This window comes from Urocitellus parryii, chromosome 1, assembly GCF_045843805.1.
Source record: "Urocitellus parryii isolate mUroPar1 chromosome 1, mUroPar1.hap1, whole genome shotgun sequence".
In the NCBI taxonomy this organism is placed as follows: Eukaryota; Metazoa; Chordata; class Mammalia; order Rodentia; family Sciuridae; genus Urocitellus; species Urocitellus parryii.
The window spans coordinates 274,718,767-274,737,883 of record NC_135531.1 but is presented as its reverse complement, the minus strand read 5'-3'; the positions used below and the strand labels follow the sequence as shown (position 1 = coordinate 274,737,883).

The 19,117-nt window shown below is 44.5% G+C and overlaps 1 protein-coding gene across 1 annotated transcript in view; it reads left to right on the top strand.

Moving 5' to 3' along the window:
- The window catches only part of Dner (delta/notch like EGF repeat containing), a 297,502-nt gene extending 279,150 nt beyond the window's left edge, over positions 1 to 18,352 (top strand). Inside the window, exons 12-13 of the mRNA XM_026396251.2 lie at positions 10,805 to 11,051; positions 17,420 to 18,352. Of these exons, the coding sequence (XP_026252036.2) occupies positions 10,805 to 11,051; positions 17,420 to 17,531 (359 nt within the window). The 3' untranslated portion in view covers positions 17,532 to 18,352. The remainder of the gene's footprint in view (positions 1 to 10,804; positions 11,052 to 17,419) is intronic.
- Positions 18,353 to 19,117: the final 765 nt, after the last annotated feature.

Genomic DNA, 19,117 nt, shown 5'->3' with positions numbered 1-19,117 from the left:
GTTAGAGGACGCGTCCTTCCCATTCCAGATGCTTCTCTTCACACGAGGGATGTTGGGTCAGCTCTCCTTCCTCGACCCTCTCACCCACTTCTGCTTCTTGACAGATAATAATAACTTATCAGCTGTGCAAATTTGGAGGGAGGCAGGACCCTTAGCCCCATCTGTCTGTGAGCTGCCTAGAGCCTCTGCTCTCTGTGCCTTAGTGTCACAGGCTCAGGCCCCTGGCCAGTGATCCAGCACCGCCCACGGCTGCAGCATGGTGTCTAACTCTGAATGTCAGGGGGAGGAGGTGTCCAGCATTAGGAAACTCTCTCATCCACAAATGTGAAACACATCCTCCACCATCAGCGTGAGTGGTAACAAATGTAATATTTGGCCCCTCGTCTGCTTACTCTTTGTCTTTCCTCTTTGGTTCATAGCATGAGAAGGAACAGGGACTCTTCCCAGATGTTCCTAGACAGAAGGTCTTAGGACCGGCTTTCCTTGTTAAACAAGGGTAAGAAATACTCCCGTGTGAAGATAGAGATCAGGTAGCATTTTCACCACTGGAATTCTTTTCTAACAACTGTAAGTTTGTATAAGACACCGAAGTGGAGTCTAGTGGGATCTGTTGGAAAGGGTTGTCGATTTGGGCCAGGGCCTTGGTCTTCACTCTGACTGTGGCGCTTGCTGTGTGACTGCATCGAGGTACACCGGGCCTCGGTTTGCTTCTCTGAAACACGGGGCCAGTTTCCATTCTAAAATTTGGTACTTCTACAAAATGAAAACTGTTGTGCCTTGGGGTAGAGTATGACCTATTTTTAATTTTTAAAATGGTATTTGTGGAGATAAATATATCAAAGTAGAATTAGAAAAGTCAGGAACATGTAGGATATCCTAAAAAAAATATCTGAAGAAAAATTTATACAGGTATAGAAAAAAATCTTAATTTTAGATCCCTTGAGTGATGACAATATAGGTAAAAGAGGCACAAAGATAGAGTAGGAAAGAGGATCAGGTTGGCTTCAAAATCCCGCTCCATCCTATTCTGGCCACATGATCTGGGCAAACAAACCGACCCTTCAGAACCTTACTTTCTCCCTTGTGGTTACATTGGTCCCACCCAAATAGACCAGGACACCTTCCCCATCTCAAGATACCCAATTTAACCAATCTTCGGAATCCCTTTAGCCATAGAAAGTAACATATTCAAAGATTCTGGGATTAGGACATGGACATCTTTGGGGACCATTATTCTGTCTACCATACCACCTTATCAACAGTCTCTCTTCCTCCTATTCTTGAAAATGATCATATTTAGAGATTATTTGGGATCAATTTGACCTATCACAACATTTTCCTAATAATTTTGATAAGTATTTGCAAAAAAGAGACTACACTAATTGAAGGCCAGAATCTGAGTAGAATGAATGCTGCCCTGGTGGCCAGGGAGCTGGGTTCCAGGCCTGGAAGATTGTGCAAGGTCATTTCATCTCTCTGGAGCTCAGCGTCTCCTTCTATAAAATGAGGGATTGAATGACATGGTTAATGTTCACACTTCCAGCTCTAGTATTACAGGCTTCATCCCCAACAATGTCACACATGCCAGGAAGCACAAGGACAAGGCAGAACCTTCCGACTACCTTTTCCTGCACCGAATACCACAGAACATTTACTGTCACATGCAACAAAAAGAAAAACTTCGGTATACAATATGGAATACTCCCAGATACCTAGGGTACATGCATATCCTGAAAACAGATGTGGAGATGGATCAACTTTATCATTAGCCGAACCCCCAGTAGGATTTATACGCAAATGAATACCATTTTAGCTGTTGCACAGTTATCTCCTGTGTCCAGTGTTTGCCCAAGTAATGATTGTTTCTTGGGAATTTGCCCCTTTGGAGTTATTATTTGGTTCCCAATTAGAGTCAAAGCAGAAACCTAGCAGACTGCAGAGTTATCAAATGCCACAAGAGAAGTGATCCAGGACCATCCTGGTGGGATGAGTCCAGGCACTCTAAGGTTTTATGCATGCTCTGAGGCGTTTGTTCTGGAAATCAGCTTAGCATCCTGGCAAACTTTTAATTCTCCTCCACTTCTTTTTATCACCTTGGGACTGATCACAGTGTTTTTCCTTTAGATTTCAGAAAAGGGAAAATATGCCTTCTTAGGACCAAGGTCAAAAAACAAAATAGACCCTATAAATCTTTACACAGTGGGTGTGTTTTGTACCATCTGTGTTGGGACTATGATGTTTATCTATGTCCGTCAACCTGGATGATTGGGGGTCAGCCAGTTCTGTACATTGAACAGTTGAATCTACAGATAAACATGAATTAATGCCATTCTGTGGTTGAAAAATAGGCAAGTGGGCTGTCTTGGGTTTGTATACTCAGTCAGTAATCAAGTGCCTCCTTATTAGCAGGCCTTGCAGGTAGGGCCTGGGTTATAGAGAATTAATGAAAGGAACCTGCCTTCAGGAACTCATAAGGGTGGGTAAGTCAGAGTGCATGATGGGCATCACTACGCAGCTTTGCACAGGTGCTTCTAGGCACCAGGGAGGGTCAGCGTGACTCCTCCCAGGCCAGAGAAAAAGTACAGGTGCACCTCTTGGGCCTCTTCCTCTCAAACAAATGTCATCTAATAACAGCCCAAGACATCCAGGAGGCGATGTTACGTGGCACTCCTGGTTATGTGAATGGGTCGGGTCCTTTGGTTCTCTGGTTGTCCTTCTTATGTAAAAAAGGATGTGACATCTAACCTCTCCACCCAGACGTCCACCTCACTCCCCCAAAGTAACAGCTGCTGGCCATTCAGGAGAGATTCTTCCAGAGGTAGTCAGGCGATGGAAGAGCCTCTGTTCTCCCCCACACTGACAGGAGTTTTCTGTGCACATCTCCAGCCTCTTGCTTTTGTTTTTAATAATGTGTCTTGAAGGTTTATCCAGTTGGGTTATGCAGATTTATCACATCTTTACCACCACATGACAGTTCCATTTTGTAGAGGCTCCATCATTTATTTCATGATTTATTTAGACAGATGATCCACTCTGGCAACACTAGAATGAACATTTTTATAAATGCATCTGTCTTAGTCTGTTTGGGATACTATAACAAAATGCGTTAGACTGAGCAATTTTATAAACAGAAATTTAGGACCCAAGGGTGACTTACAAATCCCATTTAATTCATAATTACTTTATTAAATACTCGGACCAGCAGGAAGGCATCCTCTACCTATTTCTCAGGGAATGGATGTGGCTGGATGTAAGGAAAGCAGCTTGATGGAATGGAAAGAAGGCTTGCTGGATTCTGTGGCTGAGAACTCAATTCTCTGAGTGGAGCTGGTTTCAAATCCTAGCTCAGGTACTGACTTACCAGGCATCAATAATTGGGGTAATAAATGTAGATAGTAGAGTATAATGCCTGGCACTTAGTAGGTGTTCAATAAATGGTTGCCTTCATTATAATCAGCTGTCATTCTCTTTGCACACCCAGCAGCCTTTGGGTGCCTGCTTAAAATGAAGTTTCCCTTCCCTGATAGAATATTGATATATTAGATGCTTTTGAGTTAATAGCTGCTAATTTTCTGTAAGTACAGAATGTTTTAGGATAATAGGCATCATGTAGGAAGATATATTATTGATATAATTAGACCTTGACTTTTCATTCCAAAGTAGATACATATATCTTCTCCAGGAGGAGAGTCTTTCCTTCTTCCCTGTTGGAACAGTCAATCCTGGACAACAGTCAATCCTGGGGAAAAGTTCTTCAGGCCTTCTGACTGCAACCCACAGAGAGAAAGTATTTTGCATCTTGGTTCTAGATGTTACACACAGACTAACACAAACACACAGAATGTAACGCTCACTTTTATAAGTGTGTCACACTCTAAGATGGTCTTCTAAAGTAAAAAAAAAATTGAGACATAAAATTTGTACATTTTCATGGGGCACATTATGCTAATTCAGTACAGGTATAGAAAGCAAAATAATCAAGTCAGGGTAATAAACATTTCCATCTCCTCAAACATTAATCATGTTATGTGTTGGGAATTTTTTCTCTTCTAGTCAGTTTGAAATGTGTCCTAGGTTTTTGGCTAGTAGCTGCCCTCCTCTGCCACATGAGGAAGCAGGCCTAATCCGTTCTCTTGTGTCCTGTGCCCCTTATTGAACTTCTTTCCATCCCCCTTCCCTGGCACGTCCCCGTCTCTCATGTCCACTCCTCCACTCCACTAGTGTGAGAGTGACTTCTCAGTGTCCACAGATGAGTGAACACACGTGGCATTTGTCTCTCTGTGTCTGGCTTATTTCGTTGGACAGAATGACCTCCAGTTCCATCCATATTGCCACAAATTATGGCTTCATTTTCCTTTATGGCTAGTAATATTCCACAGGGCATACATAGCACATTTCCTTGATTTGTTCCTCCACTAATGGGTGTCGAGGTTGATTCCAGATTTCAGCTATTGTGAACAGTGTTGTGATCAACACAGAAGTGCAAGTACCTTTCTCATGATGATTTCATCTCCTTTGGATACCTACCTGGTAGTGGAATTGGTGGATCTTATGGTAGTGCCGTTTAGGTGTTTGGGGAATCCCTGCACTGTTCTCCATAATGGCGGCACTGACTTACACTCCCATCAGCACTGTGTTAAGATTTGCCCTCCTTTGCCTCCTTACCAGCATGGACTTTTGTCCTTTTGGTGATGGCCATGCCAACTGGGATAAGATGGTATCTCGTGGTGATTTCAATTCGCGTTTCCTGGATGAGTAGTGTGCCTGAGCATTTTTTCAAAGACTTATTGGCTGTTTGAATGTATAATTTTGAGAAGTGTCTGTTTAGTTCTTTAGGCTATTCTTTAATTGGTTTATTTGGTGTGGTGTGTGTGTGGCTTTTTGAGCTCCTGGTATTTTTTGGATATTACTCCTTTGTTAGATGAGTAACTTGCAAATATTTCCTCCCATCCTGCAGATTGTCTCTTAATTCTGTTGTTTCCTTTTCTGTGCAGAGACTTCTTAGTTTAACACAGTAAAACTAACCATTTGTCTACTTTTTTGTTGCCTGTGCCTCGGGGTCTTATCTCAATAATCATTGTCACACCAATGCCATGAAGGGTTTCCCTTTGTTTTTTTGTAATAATTTCATAGTTTCAGATTTCACACATAGGTCTTCGATACATTTTGAGTTGATTTTTGTATATGGTGAGAAGAAATGATCTAGTTTTATTCTTCTGCTATATATATTTTATATATACACACATAAAGACATGTATATGTAATGTATGTGTAAATATATGTGAGATATAAACATATATGGGTGTGTGTGTGTGTGTGTGTGTGTGTGTGTGTGTGTGTATTCAATTTTACTGGCACCATTTATTGAAGATACTTTCTTGTCTCAGGGGTGTTCTTGGCACAGAATAGAGAAGCCAGAAATTAATCAATGTTTACACAACCTACCAATTTTTGACAAAGGTAGGTTTGACCCCCAATGCACTGATTTGGATAATCTGTAGTTTGGAAAACACTGCTATTGATTGAAGAGTGAAACTTTAGAATCAAATCACTTGGGTTTATTCCCAGGTTCTACCACTTGCTACGTGAGTGACCCTGGGCCAGTTACCTCCCCACCTAGAATCTTGGTTGCTTCCTGTGTAAAGCGTAGGGAGTAACGCTGGCTCCCTCTTAGCTTTATAAGAGGAATAAATGAGTTAACACCTCAAACACTTAGGATAGCATCCAACATACTGAAGTCAGTAAATGTCAACTGTCAACCAACACGGCGACCTAAACATCCCAGCACCCCCATCTGGCTTCACCACGGGGGTGCCTTGAAGGCATGTCACAGCTCCTCTGTGGCACAAGCTAGGACACCAGGGCTTGGTGCTGCTTCCTCTCCCCTATAAGAGCTGTGTTTTGTCTAGTTAATTCCACCCCTAACACAGCACGCCCGCTCAGTGCCTCTCTGATCATCCCCCCACCCCAGGCCAGGCCACCCCAGCTCTGCCCCAGACTGGCTCCTGTTCTTGCCCCTAAAACCTGGTCTGACACGCAGCCAGAAGGATCCTTTCAGAGTGCAACTCTGAACACTGGGACCCTCCCTCCCTGCTGGTTCAAGCTCTGTTCAGCTCCTGCAGTCGCCGAAGGCCAAGGGCCAATCTGTTGCCCACAGGGCTGGTGGGGACTGCCTTCCCCTCCAGGAGGCACCCCTCCTCTGTGCGTCCCTCCCCCTTGGTCCCTCCTTCCAGGCTGTTTCTCCTGCTCTGCTCTGCTCTGCTCTGCTCCCGAGGGCCTGGGCTGCTTCTGGGGCTCTGCCTGGGGGCACCTTCACTTTGCTCTTCCCCATCCCTGGTCAGTGCCCACTCACCCTCAGCGCCCTGCCACCTGGACGCCCCTGGTGCAGATGCTCTTGATGTTAAATTAGATGAGCACCCCTGGTCCTCTGCCGTGCCTCTGTCAGCTTGCCCCTCACCGACTCAGCACAATTGTACACTGGTTTTGGGACCATTTGATTGATCTCCGATCCCTCAAAAGCCTGGTGCCCTTAGAGCCCAGTGCCCTGCTTCCCTGATCCCCAGCGCATCATAGATGTTTAATTCGGTCTTTCCCTTCCCTTTTCTGTGCATTCCTCTTCTGAAAATTAAACAAGGTTGCTAATTTCTTAAATTTCATTTACTTTATTGTACAGATACCCTTTAGCTGTGGAAAACATAATGGAATTTGAAATCCATCCTTGCAGTTGTTCTGGACAGTTAGATATCTACAAAGTGGCATCATCACAAAATGCTCTCGTGTACTTTCACTGTCTTTTAAATAACTTAGATGGGCAAACTAGTCTACCTACCTTCACCAAGGTAAATTCAAAACACAGACGTGGGGGATGTATTTAGAATGAATATTAGGTCAATTGAAGTCTATTTTGGTGGAGTGGAGGTCTTTAGCAGATGCATCTTTTTTTAAATTGTTGATGGAACTTGATTTTATTTGTTTATATGTGCCTCACACATGCTAGGCAAGTGCTCTGTCACTGAGCCACATCCCGGCCCCCAGATGCAGTTTTATTCAGCTTACTACTGACTGTCTGATTCACCTGAAGCAGCTTCTCTGAGTCTAGCCTCTACCTAGATACAGGTGATTGTTTGAGGCCAACTGAAATGTTAAATGCAAAAGCACTTTGAGAAGTACAACATCTCAAACACGTTTAGTTTAACAAAAATGCAGACGATCCCTCAGACTCTGCTACGTTTTTCCCCAAACAGCTCAGGCATGTGTGTTCTCAGTCACGCACCTGCTGGGGCCGGTGAGAGCATCTCATTCTGCACGTTCTGGTTCAGGATCTTTCCAGGGGCTGAGTTGCAGCCAGCATAGTAAATGACTCATGCGATTGAACTCCCAGGATGCAGCAAAACGATGACTTGCGAGGATGGCACCTGGGCTGGGAGATGGCATTTGTAACCACCTGGTGCCGATAAATTTGCTGCCTCTCGGACAGAGAGAAAGTACTGGGTTTCTTCGACGTATTGGCTACTAAACTGATGAGCCTGCAGAGCGGGCAGCTTCATGTCCATCAGAAAAGTTTTAGATGACAGTAAAGTGGAATCTAATTTAAAGAAGAGGACAGGGGAGGAACAAGTGCAGAGGCTTTAGAAGAAATTTTGATAAACTCCCCCCCCCCCCCCCCCCCGCCCAAAGTCCAAATAGCTTGGAACACAGGGATTTGGGGAATGGAGCAGATGGAGAGAAACACAAACAGCGTAGGCAGCTCCTCAGACCCGGAACCCGGTGCTGCACGGAGCTCGTGATCCCGCAGGGCGGTGTTTTGCAGTGGGGCCCACGTGGTTGTGGACTCACTGTGTTTACCTGACCAACGTGACGTGTAGGTTGTTTACATCAAGCGTACACATAGGCCCCAGGAACTCATCAAGGACTCTTACGATCCTCCCTGGTGACCAGATCTGGGCACTCTACACATTGGAGTAGAAACTGTCCTGGCTGCCCTCGTGTTGATGCTAAGTGTATGTGATAACATACTCCAGTGAGCTTTGGACTCCAGCCTGCGGCAGAATTTTTTAGGGAATGTTATAACACTTGGAAATCAAGTGAATCACGCTTACTTTCTCAGCCAGAAAAATGAGCCGTCTCTTGTGCACCAGGTATTGCCAAATGAAAGGGCTGCCGATTTGGGGGTTGAGCCTTGGTGCTGGTTTTACAAAACACCTACTCCCTTCCACCAAGATTGTTTACTTGTTGAGATTTATGTTTCTCCGTCTGCCCGTGTGTGAGCTGGCTCAGATGGAGCAGTGAATGCTCTAATGGTCATTTAGTCTCCCTAAGCTCCCGGCGTCACCTCCTGAGCTTGGCAGCCAGACTTGAATGGCAAAATCAGGCTTCACAGGTCTCAGTAAAATACTCAGAAATCAGAGGATCTCGATGCAAAATCAGAAGCCACTTCATTCATCCACTTTTCCCAAATGTTCTAGAAGCATCCAAGACAAGTATATGGGCTGTTTTCCTTTTAAGCTTCTAGGAAATGGGTCTGCAGGCCTGGCCCTGTGTTTGGGTATCTTCCCGAGTAATTCCCCAGGCTACAACTTTTCAAGATCAAGAATAGCTGATTCTGACTCCATCATCACTGAAGACGTAGTTAGGATGAGGGCCTGGGTATCCAGAGGCCACTAGTACTCTCACTGAAAATAGAACAGTGAGAAGAGTCCTGGGGATTTCATGGGAAGGCAGCTCACTCCTGTTCCCATCCATCTGTGAATCCCGTATCCAGATACCATGCAGGTGGTGGCCTGGAAGGGTGGTGACAGTGGTGACAACGTGAATAAAACAGAGAAGTCCTCCTCTTTCCCAAAGGAACGCAGCTTTTCTTTGGTTGTACCCAGCTCTTTCTAATTAGCAAAACTTCCTTTCAAATCCCATTCACCTTAGCTAGAGTTTCCACTCGTGTGCACGTCTGTAAACAGGCGTGATTTGACAACCAGTGCCAACCACAGCAAATTCCTCCTGTCCTTTCATTTCCTCCTGTTGATACAGTTCGGAGCTTTGAGGAAGCACACAGGTAACTAGTGCTCCATGGTCTTCAGCTCAGAGCATCTGCAGTGGAGGTCAGCATGCTCTCCTGTCCTCCACCTTCTGGCATCTCAGCTTCTCCTCCTCCTCCTCGGAGTTCACCTACCATACACCTTCTTCTTCTTCTTCTTTTTTAAACATGTTTTCTAACATATGCTCACAGCAGGCCAGCGAAATCTGCATTGTTATTTTCATCTTACAAATGAAGAAACAGGTTCAGGGAGGTCAGTTGTCTGGAATTGGGATTGAAAGCAAGGAGGGTGTGGTCCCCAGGAGCACAATCTTTTCTGTTACACTGGGAGATAATCTTATGAGCATTTCTACCCAGAGCTCATTGTTTTCTTTCTTTCTTTTTTTTTTGATGGTAAAGGAATACATTATTCTCCTTTAAAACGTTTGGAAAAGACAGAGAAGTATAAGGAAGAATCTAAAATCTTTTGTCATCAGGCCTTCCAGTGATCACTGTGCAGTGACCCCCAGATCTGCCAAAACACTCATCCCACAGGGGTGCCAGCTTCCCCGGCCTCCTCTCTGCAGAAAGGGGAGGGAGAATTACACATCTCGTGGGGGTTCTGGCTCAGTGAGGTGTTGCTGAGGAGCTTAGTCCACAGTGGGAAGCAATCTGTCTTCCATGGTCCTCCCTCTGGCTGAGCCTCCCAGTGTGCAGGTGGAGGCCTCCACTGAGTGCCTTTGCCCAGTTATGCTCTGTGAGTAGGTCTTGCTCTGGGGCATTCTTTTCTCTTCTGCTCTTTAATGAACTGTCTTTCCATTTCACCTATAGTTGAATATTTAGGTTGTTTCCCATTCGGGGGTTTGGTGGGTGGAGAGGAAATGCAAATGTGGGGGACCTTTAGTGATACCTGTAATTTGTCTGTGTGTGTGTATGTGTGTGTGTGTATGTGTGTGTGTGTGTGTGTGTGTGTGTGTGTATAGCAAAAATGATAAAACATTAACATCTATTAACCCTGAGTCGTAAGTACATGGGTCTCTGTGATAATTTTTTGAGCATTTTTCCAAATGTGTGATGATCAACCACCTTACATTTAAAATTTGTGGTGCTAAGATAAATGTTCTTGCACATAGGGCTTGTGCATTTCCAGGGTTATTTCTGCAACATAAATTCTAAAGTGGAGATATCTGGGTTAAAGCATTCAGAGAGTCCAAGAAGGGTTACAGTTCAGTTTGCAATCTCCATTTCTGTGCCAACTGTGGTTTTCATAATTTTAAAATGATGTTTGGAGCTGGAATGGGAATTACATTTTTTTTATTGTTGTTCCAGGGATTGAACCCAGGTGCACTTAACCACTGAGCCACATCCCCAGCCCTTTTAAATATTTTATTAGAGACAGGGTCTCACTAAGTTGCCTAGGCTGGGTTTGAACTTGTGATCCTTCTCCCTCAGCCTCCTGAGCTATGGAGATTATATTGTGTGTCACCATGTGTGTCACCATGCCAGGCCGAGGATTTGCATTTTTTAGAGTAATTATAAAGCTGAACAATTTTCCTTTTTAAAATTTCTTTGGTGGTTTCCTCTTTATATCTTTTGCCTATGTTTCTGAGGTGTGTTCCTGGTTTTTCTTAAAGAGTTAGAAGAGGTCTTTATGCATTAATGGTATTAGCCCTTGATGTGGATTATTGACTGAAATCAATTCTTCCTGCAGAGTTGTTTCTGATGCCCGGGCGGGGAAGACCCCCACACCCTGCGGGTCCCATTTATCCGGCTCTTTGTTCTTTCCGCCCTCAGACCTCCAGTGGAAGTCCGGGCACATGGCCGAGAGCCTCACCAACATGCCACGGCACTCCCTCTACATCATCATCGGTGCCCTCTGTGTCGCCTTCGTCCTGATGCTGATCATCCTGATCGTGGGCATCTGCCGCATCAGCCGCATCGAGTACCAGGGCTCTTCGCGGCCGGCCTATGAGGAGTTCTACAACTGCCGCAGCATCGACAGCGACTTCAGCAGCGCCATCGCCTCCATCCGGCACGCCAGGTGAGGGCCAGTGCGGGCAGCGTGGTCACACCTGTCCCGGGCGCTGGGCACAGCACTTCCCATGCACAGAGAGGGTTTTAAAGGGTAAAACATGTTCAACGTGGTGCTGGGGGCATGTCAGGACATCTTCATGAGCAAACCCCTCTTCATCTGCCCCTAGCTTTGAATGCATCCATTCATTTACCTTGCACTGGTCCATGACTATACATGTCTGATTCTTAATCGCTGTCTATTGGAACATTTTTTTGACGATTTCTTTCTGGAATGCCTTTATGTTGCTCTTAAAATAGTCCACATGGACATAAATGGTTCCCTTTGATTTAAAGACCCACAAAAATAAGGATAAACAACTACATGCTGCACTTAGTGCTCACATAATGCAGCCTCCTTTTCTGGAGGAGTCAAAGGTTGGTAGGGTGTCACAGGAGAAATTTAGTCCAGGTGCCTGAAGTGTGGCATTAACGACTCCATTCCATGACTCCATATTCCAGACAGATCATGTAACCTTCCACAAATACAGTTCCCCACTTGCACAGAAAAAAAAAAAAAAAACTGTGGCAGTCACATTGAATTACAAATGTCAAAGAATATATGGAGAATCCTGTATTTACTTCTCTAAATCTACTATATGATGCTAAAAAATAAGCTACATTTTACTGATTTTTGCAAAGAATGTTCATTTCAAAATTAACCACAAAATTGTTTGTTGAAGTAAGCCGTGGTCCCTGTTCACTGATGGAGCAATATCAAGCATGCAGTCCAGAAGTCTTTCCTGTGGTTTTTCTTTCTATGGCTCCAACAAGTCCTGGCACATAGTAAACTTTGCTAAAATTTGAGGTCTGAAATGAATGCATGAGCTCAGTTCAGGGTTAGGGTTAGGTGCTTCAAGCCATTTGAGAGGTAGATGCATCCCAGGACACCAGCTCAGTACGTGACTCTGGGATGTATTTGCAGTATCACTGAACCAGAAGCAGAGAATGCAGAAAGGAATGGAGAATTGACATGTTCCCTTGATGTTCAAGAGTCTTATTTTTCCTCTCTGTTCCTGGAGGAGCTTGGTTCATCAGGAGGGATCAGAATCCATGGCTGCTTTATTTGATGTGTTGAGAGACCCAAGAAATCAGATTCCCTCCAATCCCCAAGGCGCGTGCAACTAAAATCCTTCAGGGCTGCCATGGAGGAGTATTTTATTTCAGACCCAGAATAGTTCAAGATGGATGCATTGGAACATATTGCCTGTATAGCCCACTGGGAAGATAGTTACCTGAATACGATTGAAAGAAAGAATAGACTTGAAAGCATTGATAGAACCCAGCTCTTACATGGTGCCAATGTTTGTCAAAAATGTGTAAGGCATGTTTTCTAATCAGCATGCCTCTACATGCATCTGTGACCGCAGATGAAACTATCAACATTAAAATAATACTTTCCCAAGTATCTGGAATTTAGGAAATCTTTGCTAAACATTCACTCAGCACAACAGCATTTCAACAGTCTGCCTGCAGAGAGGTCATGGCTGGGTGTCTGGCTCCTGGGGCTTCTTTGCTCTCTCTTCTTGGAAATCCTGGAAGAGCCTTGGCAGAATCTCAGCCTCTTTGATGTTACTGTCTCCCTAGTTTCTAGCAGTGGTCTGTGGCTAATGTCCCTTTCATGGGATGTCTCCTACCACAAGCCTAGAGGTGATGGTGAGTTGGGTGGATTGCAGCCTAGAGGCCACACGAGATGCATGATACATTCTGAGTGGGTCACCTACGACACTCAAAAGATACTCTGGCTGTGCCTGGTGATTCTGATGTCAGAAGGATCTCTCTCTCTCTCTCTCTCTCTCTCTCTCTCTCTCTCTCTCTCTCTCTTATTTTGTTTTTCTCTCTCTCTTACCAAGAGCCATCTGTCCCACAGCTGCTTTGCTTATACACAGACAAGACGGGGTCTGCAGCTGAGCAGCAGGAGCAAGGCCGTGGCTCTCCACATTCTGACACCGAGGTCGCATCTCAGTGGCCGACGGCTTACTGCTCTATGTGCTAGAGGTGTCTGATCATGAAAAACAGAAAAAGGAGAACTGGGAAGGGACATGTTCACTTTCCCCCAAAGAGCGCTCGAAACCTTCTGATCTCAGCCTTTCCCAAAATGAGATCTACCTGACATTCTCTGCTGTATCCTTTCAGCTCCTGACTTTGGGGGACTGTGAACCAGAGGAACGGACACTCTGATCTCACTTATAACTCGTGGCAATATCTTTTGTTTCTTTAGAGAAATGGGCATGCGAGACTTGTCACCAGATACGGTGTTGGAGGTGTGTCTGTGTTACCGTTACTGCTGGGCTGAGACTTCTGTTCGTGCCTCTGTGGCGGCCAACATTGACTGAGAGCTTTCCGTGGGCCAGACACAGTCTACACTATCATCCACATTTTCAGGAGTTTCACGAGAATCCTAGGTCGTGTGTTTCTTCAGCTCCCTACATATGCGAACAGAGTCTGAGCTCAGCAGGGCAGGGCAGTATACACAGGGTCTCAGTTTGTGAGGAGGCCAGGATCAAAGCAGGTGTGCTGATCGGAAGCAGATGCCTTTACACCCTGCAGCACATGAGCTCGTCAGGAGCAGCAAAGGTGAGAGCTGCAGTTCAAGGTCCGTTGCATGCGTGAAGGCTTCGAGGAAGTGTTCAGAACCCAGGCTCAGGAGCTGCGTCGCTCCACTTCCCACAAGGACTGTGACCTTGAGATTATCTCCAAGCTTCCACTTCCTCTTCTGTGAAGTGGCACAGATGGTACGTGCTCACCTCACAGAGTTGCTGTGACAGCAAGATGAGGAGATCCATCAGGGAAAATGAGACATGGGAGGTGGTGCTGAATGAGAGTGCCTGATGCGTGAACCCTCATGGGGCCAAGGGAGGAGGTGTGGACACAGCCACCAGGGGATCAGGGCCAATGGGCTGCTTTCCAGGAGTGGTGTGGGGGGGTGTCAATTCATTCTCATCTTTTTAAAATCCCTCAAGCAGACATTCCCAAGTGTCATGGTTGGGTTGTGGGATATGAGCTACCATATCAGGGGAACATCACACAGAACGCTGAGTATCACCCCCAGTTACAGTGTGTAGTCTTCTCTCAGTTTTGTCAGAATATGTAATAAATAGTCTCTGTGTCACTCTCGGAGATGTTCGACACATATTTGCCAAGGGAGTTGAAAGGATATATAGGGTCAAGAGATGGACAGACTAAAGAATAATGCACACAATGTCCACACCAGGTCCTTTGGAGAGATGGACTGAGGGCAATTCCTGGGGTCTTCCTCAGAGGCCCACACCACAGCTTGGACTCTGCAGTCCAGCTGGCTCTGCTGTGACTACTGCACTTTATTACCTGTGTAATGCGAAAGCAGCCAGAGACGGTATGAATGGCTTGACTGTGTTCCAGTAAAACTTTATTTAAAAAATAGGCAACAGGCTAGAATCTGGTTACTCTACATTATAATTTTCTCTAGTTTCCAATTTATAGTTTTACAATTAAAATACACCTTCCAGATAAGGAAAAAAGTATGTCATTAAAAAAAAAAAGAGCAGTCATATAAAAAGTCTTGCAATAAAATAGGCAACCTTTTACATGGGTTTCGTGCCTGAGAATTTAAAATGGAATTTTACAAGGGTTAGCTGATTTTTAACGTCCTCCCAATTCTAAGATAGAAGATATAAAAAGCTGTTAGCATTTTCAGCATGGATGTGAACGCACATACATTTATCACCAAGTGGGAGCCTACCGCTGTGAGAGCTGTGAGATTCCAGAAAAGTCTTGCCTCAGTTTACTGGGTGTTAGAAAGCTCCAGTGTTTCTGTAAAGCAAACTGTTTCAGCTTCCGAGGGGCAGATTCTGCACTTCCAACAGGGACCTCCGCGACTCACCCAAGGAATCTGCACGGGCTCTCGGAAACCAGGAAGTTGAAGTAGAGCTCCAGGGCTGTCTGTCTCTTTCTCTGGTCCTGGGCTGCTTTCTTACTTTGCCCAGGTTACTGCTGTAGTCAGCATTAAGCTTCATGACCCATTCTGATTGGTGTTAACATGCCGCATGCCACATGGCCACATAAACCAGCCTGGACACAAAGGATGCTCCTTGTGGTCTGCTTTAAACATACGTGGGTGAGCAAATGGCCCTCTCCGAAGTGGGTTCAGGACGTGCTTTATCAAACTTGGTGAATCTGAGACACCCATCCTCACACCTGCCTTTGGGGCCATGGCAACATTCAGTCCGTGGTCCTTTGAACTATCACTGGCAAATGAGTGGCATAAAGCAGAGGCTCGAATTTTCTAGATTTTTGAGAAAACAGGTTCTTCAAACTGTGAAATCATATAGAAGTAGGTTTTTAAAAGATATGTTTGACTTATTAAGTGGCTTGCACTTTTCCTATCAGCCAGCTCTTTTACTAATCAACTAGTTAACAGGATTCCTTGCTCACACCAGAGTTCCCACGGTGAACAATCCCATGGCTACAAGGCTAGGATATGAAGAGCAGTCACTGGGTTGCTGGATTTTTTTTTTTTCTAAAATATCACTATTATGACCAATTTATCTAGCCATGGTATGAAAAAGATTGTCAAGATATTTGCACCTTAAAGTAGGAGCTTTTGACATTTTCAGACTTGCAGAGAAGCATGGGATACAGTGGGCTTTACTCTGTTGCCACTTTCCCTGATCTGATTACACAGCTTCATTCAGTTCAGATCGGCACCTGAGGGCTGAGCCAGCTTCCCCTGTGCAGGCACAATCATGGATCTTCAGTGAGACTTCACATTTTTTAAGTCCCTCTTAATATTGCAGTGACAGCTGTGGGGTTCTTAGGGGCAGAGTGCGTTAACCCTAACCCTGGCCTCCACCTGGCCGGGTTAGGCCACCACACCCTTGAAAGCTAATCCCTCTTTAGTGACTAGGGATGTAACCTAGATGGAGGTTTAAAATTAGAAGATCATGCAGGGCACAGTGGCACACGCCTGTAATCCCAGCAGCTCGGGAGGCTGAGACAGGAAGATCACGAGTTCAAAGCCAGCCTCAGCCACAGCAAGGCACTAAGCAACTCAGTGAGATCCTGTCTCTAAATAAAAAACAAAACAGGGCTGGGGCTGGGGCTCAGTGGCTGAGTGCCCTGAGTTCAAACCCAGGTACCAAAACAAACAAACAAACAAAAAACTAGAAGATCTCATGAAGCATGCACTGTTTTCTCCTTGCCACTCCATCTTCCTCTCCTCTCCATACAGAGGAGATGGACTTTCCAAAGATAGCAAAGGGAGAAATAGGAAGACAAAAGAGAAGTCACAGTAAATAAGCCTTTAATTCCTAAGGGCTCCATCCTAATAACCTTTTTAAAATTTAAGAGTTTTGGAAAAATTCCTTTTTAAATGAGCCCTGATGTATTTGAAAGAGTTAAAAAAAATGTGGTCTATAAAAAGGAAAAAAAAATAAAATAAAAAGGAGCGGGGTGGGGGCAGGGGTGTTCATATGGAAGACTGCTTAAGTCATGTTTTACTCCCGAGGCTTAGGAAGGTGAGGTCCTGAATGGGAAGCGTCCACCCAGAAGGTGAATTTGTTTCATTTTAATAATTGCCATCCTAAGACTGGTTTGGCAGGGAGTTCTCAACTTGGATTCTGACTCCTCTGGCTTCTGGGCGTCAGTTGGCTGTCAAGGGGGATTTTGCTATATACAAATCTGTTGGGACGGTGGCTTTGTGCTCAGAGAAAAGCAGTGGCTTGTGGGTGTGCAAAGCAGGAGGGTCTGGGAGGTAATAGGTGGGTGGGATTGGATGGCCATCCTGGCAGTTTGTGGACAAACACCTCGTATTTTAGGTCATTTCCTCCCTCTGCCCTCCTGCTGGGCTCTCAGAGCCTTCACAGCTTGTTCCCCCAAACTCCCAGGGGAGAGGCTGTCTGTTCCCTGACACCACCCCCACCCACAGCCTGTCCCGGGGAGCCTGTCCAGCTAGTCTGTATTCCAGGCACTCATGTGGATGTAAAATAAACCTGCCTCTCCAAATATTTATGGGTCTTGGAAGAGAAAAACAAATCAATACACGTTTTCTTAAAACCTATTGTAGAGCTGTCCTGGCTGGCTGCTGTTCTGCCAAGATTCAACCTGGAAGCTTCACCCTTCACTTGGGCTCCATGCTTTGTGAAATTTGCGTTCTCTCCCTCCTGCACCAAAGACTAACATTTACACTTTCTCAATTTTAATATCAGGGTGTCTTAAGTTTCTGTACTGGCTGGAGAATATATTTTTAGAGCACTTCGACAGTTCCGTTTGATTCTTGAATCTTTTATTCTCACCATTTGCCCTTAATAGCTCTTGGAGTCCAATATTTGTCTCACCAGAATGCCCTCTCTTTAATTTCAGGTTTGGAAAGAAATCCCGGCCCGCGATGTACGACGTGACCCCCATCGCCTATGAGGATTACAGTCCCGACGACAAACCCTTGGTCACACTGATCAAAACAAAAGATTTGTAATCTTTTTGGGGGGGATTATTTTTCAAAAAGATGAGATACTACCCTCATTTAAATATTTTTAAGAAAAACAAAAGCTTAAGAAATTTAAAAACGTTCGCTGCTCAAGAGTTTTCAGTAGAATATCGAAGAACTAATTTCTGCAGCTTTTAGTTTGGAAAAATATTTTAAAAACGAATTTGTGAACTCCATAGACTACGTTTTAATGTACTCTCAGCTCTAAACCGTAGGCTTCTCCTTGTGTGTGCTCTTTTCACGGTAGAGACTACGCAAAGCCCAGATGAATTTCTGTGGTTGTTACAGAATAAGTCTAAGCGAGGAGAAGTTTCTTTTTGACGTGTGAGTGCCGGCTTTTTGAGTAGAGGTAGGAAAATCATGTAAAGTAGAATATGATGCATAATACAGTATACCCGTTACTTAAAAAGAAGTCTGAAATGTTTGTTTTGTGAAAAAGAAGCTAGTTCAATTTACTATTCCTAACCTGGATGACATTAGCCTTTGCCTTACTCTGTGCATGGGTAAGTGACTTCTGCTCTGTTTCACTGAACTCTGCAGAAACATTCTTTCAAGTTGTCTTTTTCGTAACAGTCGTTGAACTTGGCCTTGAAGTCATACGTAACGAGCGGGCCTAGCGAGGCAATTTACGATCAGTTTTTATCCATATTTTTCCTTTTGAAAGTCAAGGTTTTTATATCGTGAGTAAATTAAATTTATGTTCTGAGTTATTTGTTGCTAAGAGGTAGTAAATGTAAGAGAGTACTGGTTCCTTCCGTAGTGAGTATTTCTCAAAGTGCATCTTTATTTATATCCAAGACATTTTTTTGTGGCTGTATTTGATTGATATGTGCTTCTTCTGATTCTTGCTAATTTCAAAGAATATTGAATAAATGTTAGCAAGTCAAGGATGCACCTGTCTCTTTTGTCCTTTCAAAATTATATAAAGCATTTTGGATTAGAAATGGGCTGTCAAACAAGCAATCCTGCTGTTTGTGACATTTTAAATGGTCTGAGCAATACCCCTCATGCAGTTTGGACATCCTGTGCCCCCTAAGGTCCATATGCTTGGAAGCTTGGACCTCAGTGTGCTGATGTGGAAGTGGTGGACTTTTAAGAGGTGGGTGAGTAAGATGTCCTTAGGTCATTGGGGGACTATCCTGGGAAAGGGCTAAAGTAGTTCTCATGAGAGAGTATTGTTATAAGAGAGTGTCCAGCCCCCGAGTTTCTCTCTGGCTTCCTTTTTTGTGACCTCATCTCTTCCTCCCATATATGCATGCACCATTGTGACACTGTGTACCATTAGGCCCTCGCCAGAGGCCAAACAAATGGGGCCCTCTGATTCAGACTTTGAATCTCCAAAACTGTGAGCCAAAAAAAAACCTCTTGTCTTGATAAAGTTAGCATGCATCAGGTATTTTGTGAAAGTCAACCAAAATGGTCTAGTATAATAGTCCCATGGCTGCTGGAGCCATTTCCTACAAACTCTGGGAGCCTCTCTTACATCCTGATTGATGTTCAGTGCTGCCTGTCAACATGAAGGTTGGAAACTAAATTAATTTGTGCAACTTGATTGGCCAATGAAATGTGGCATG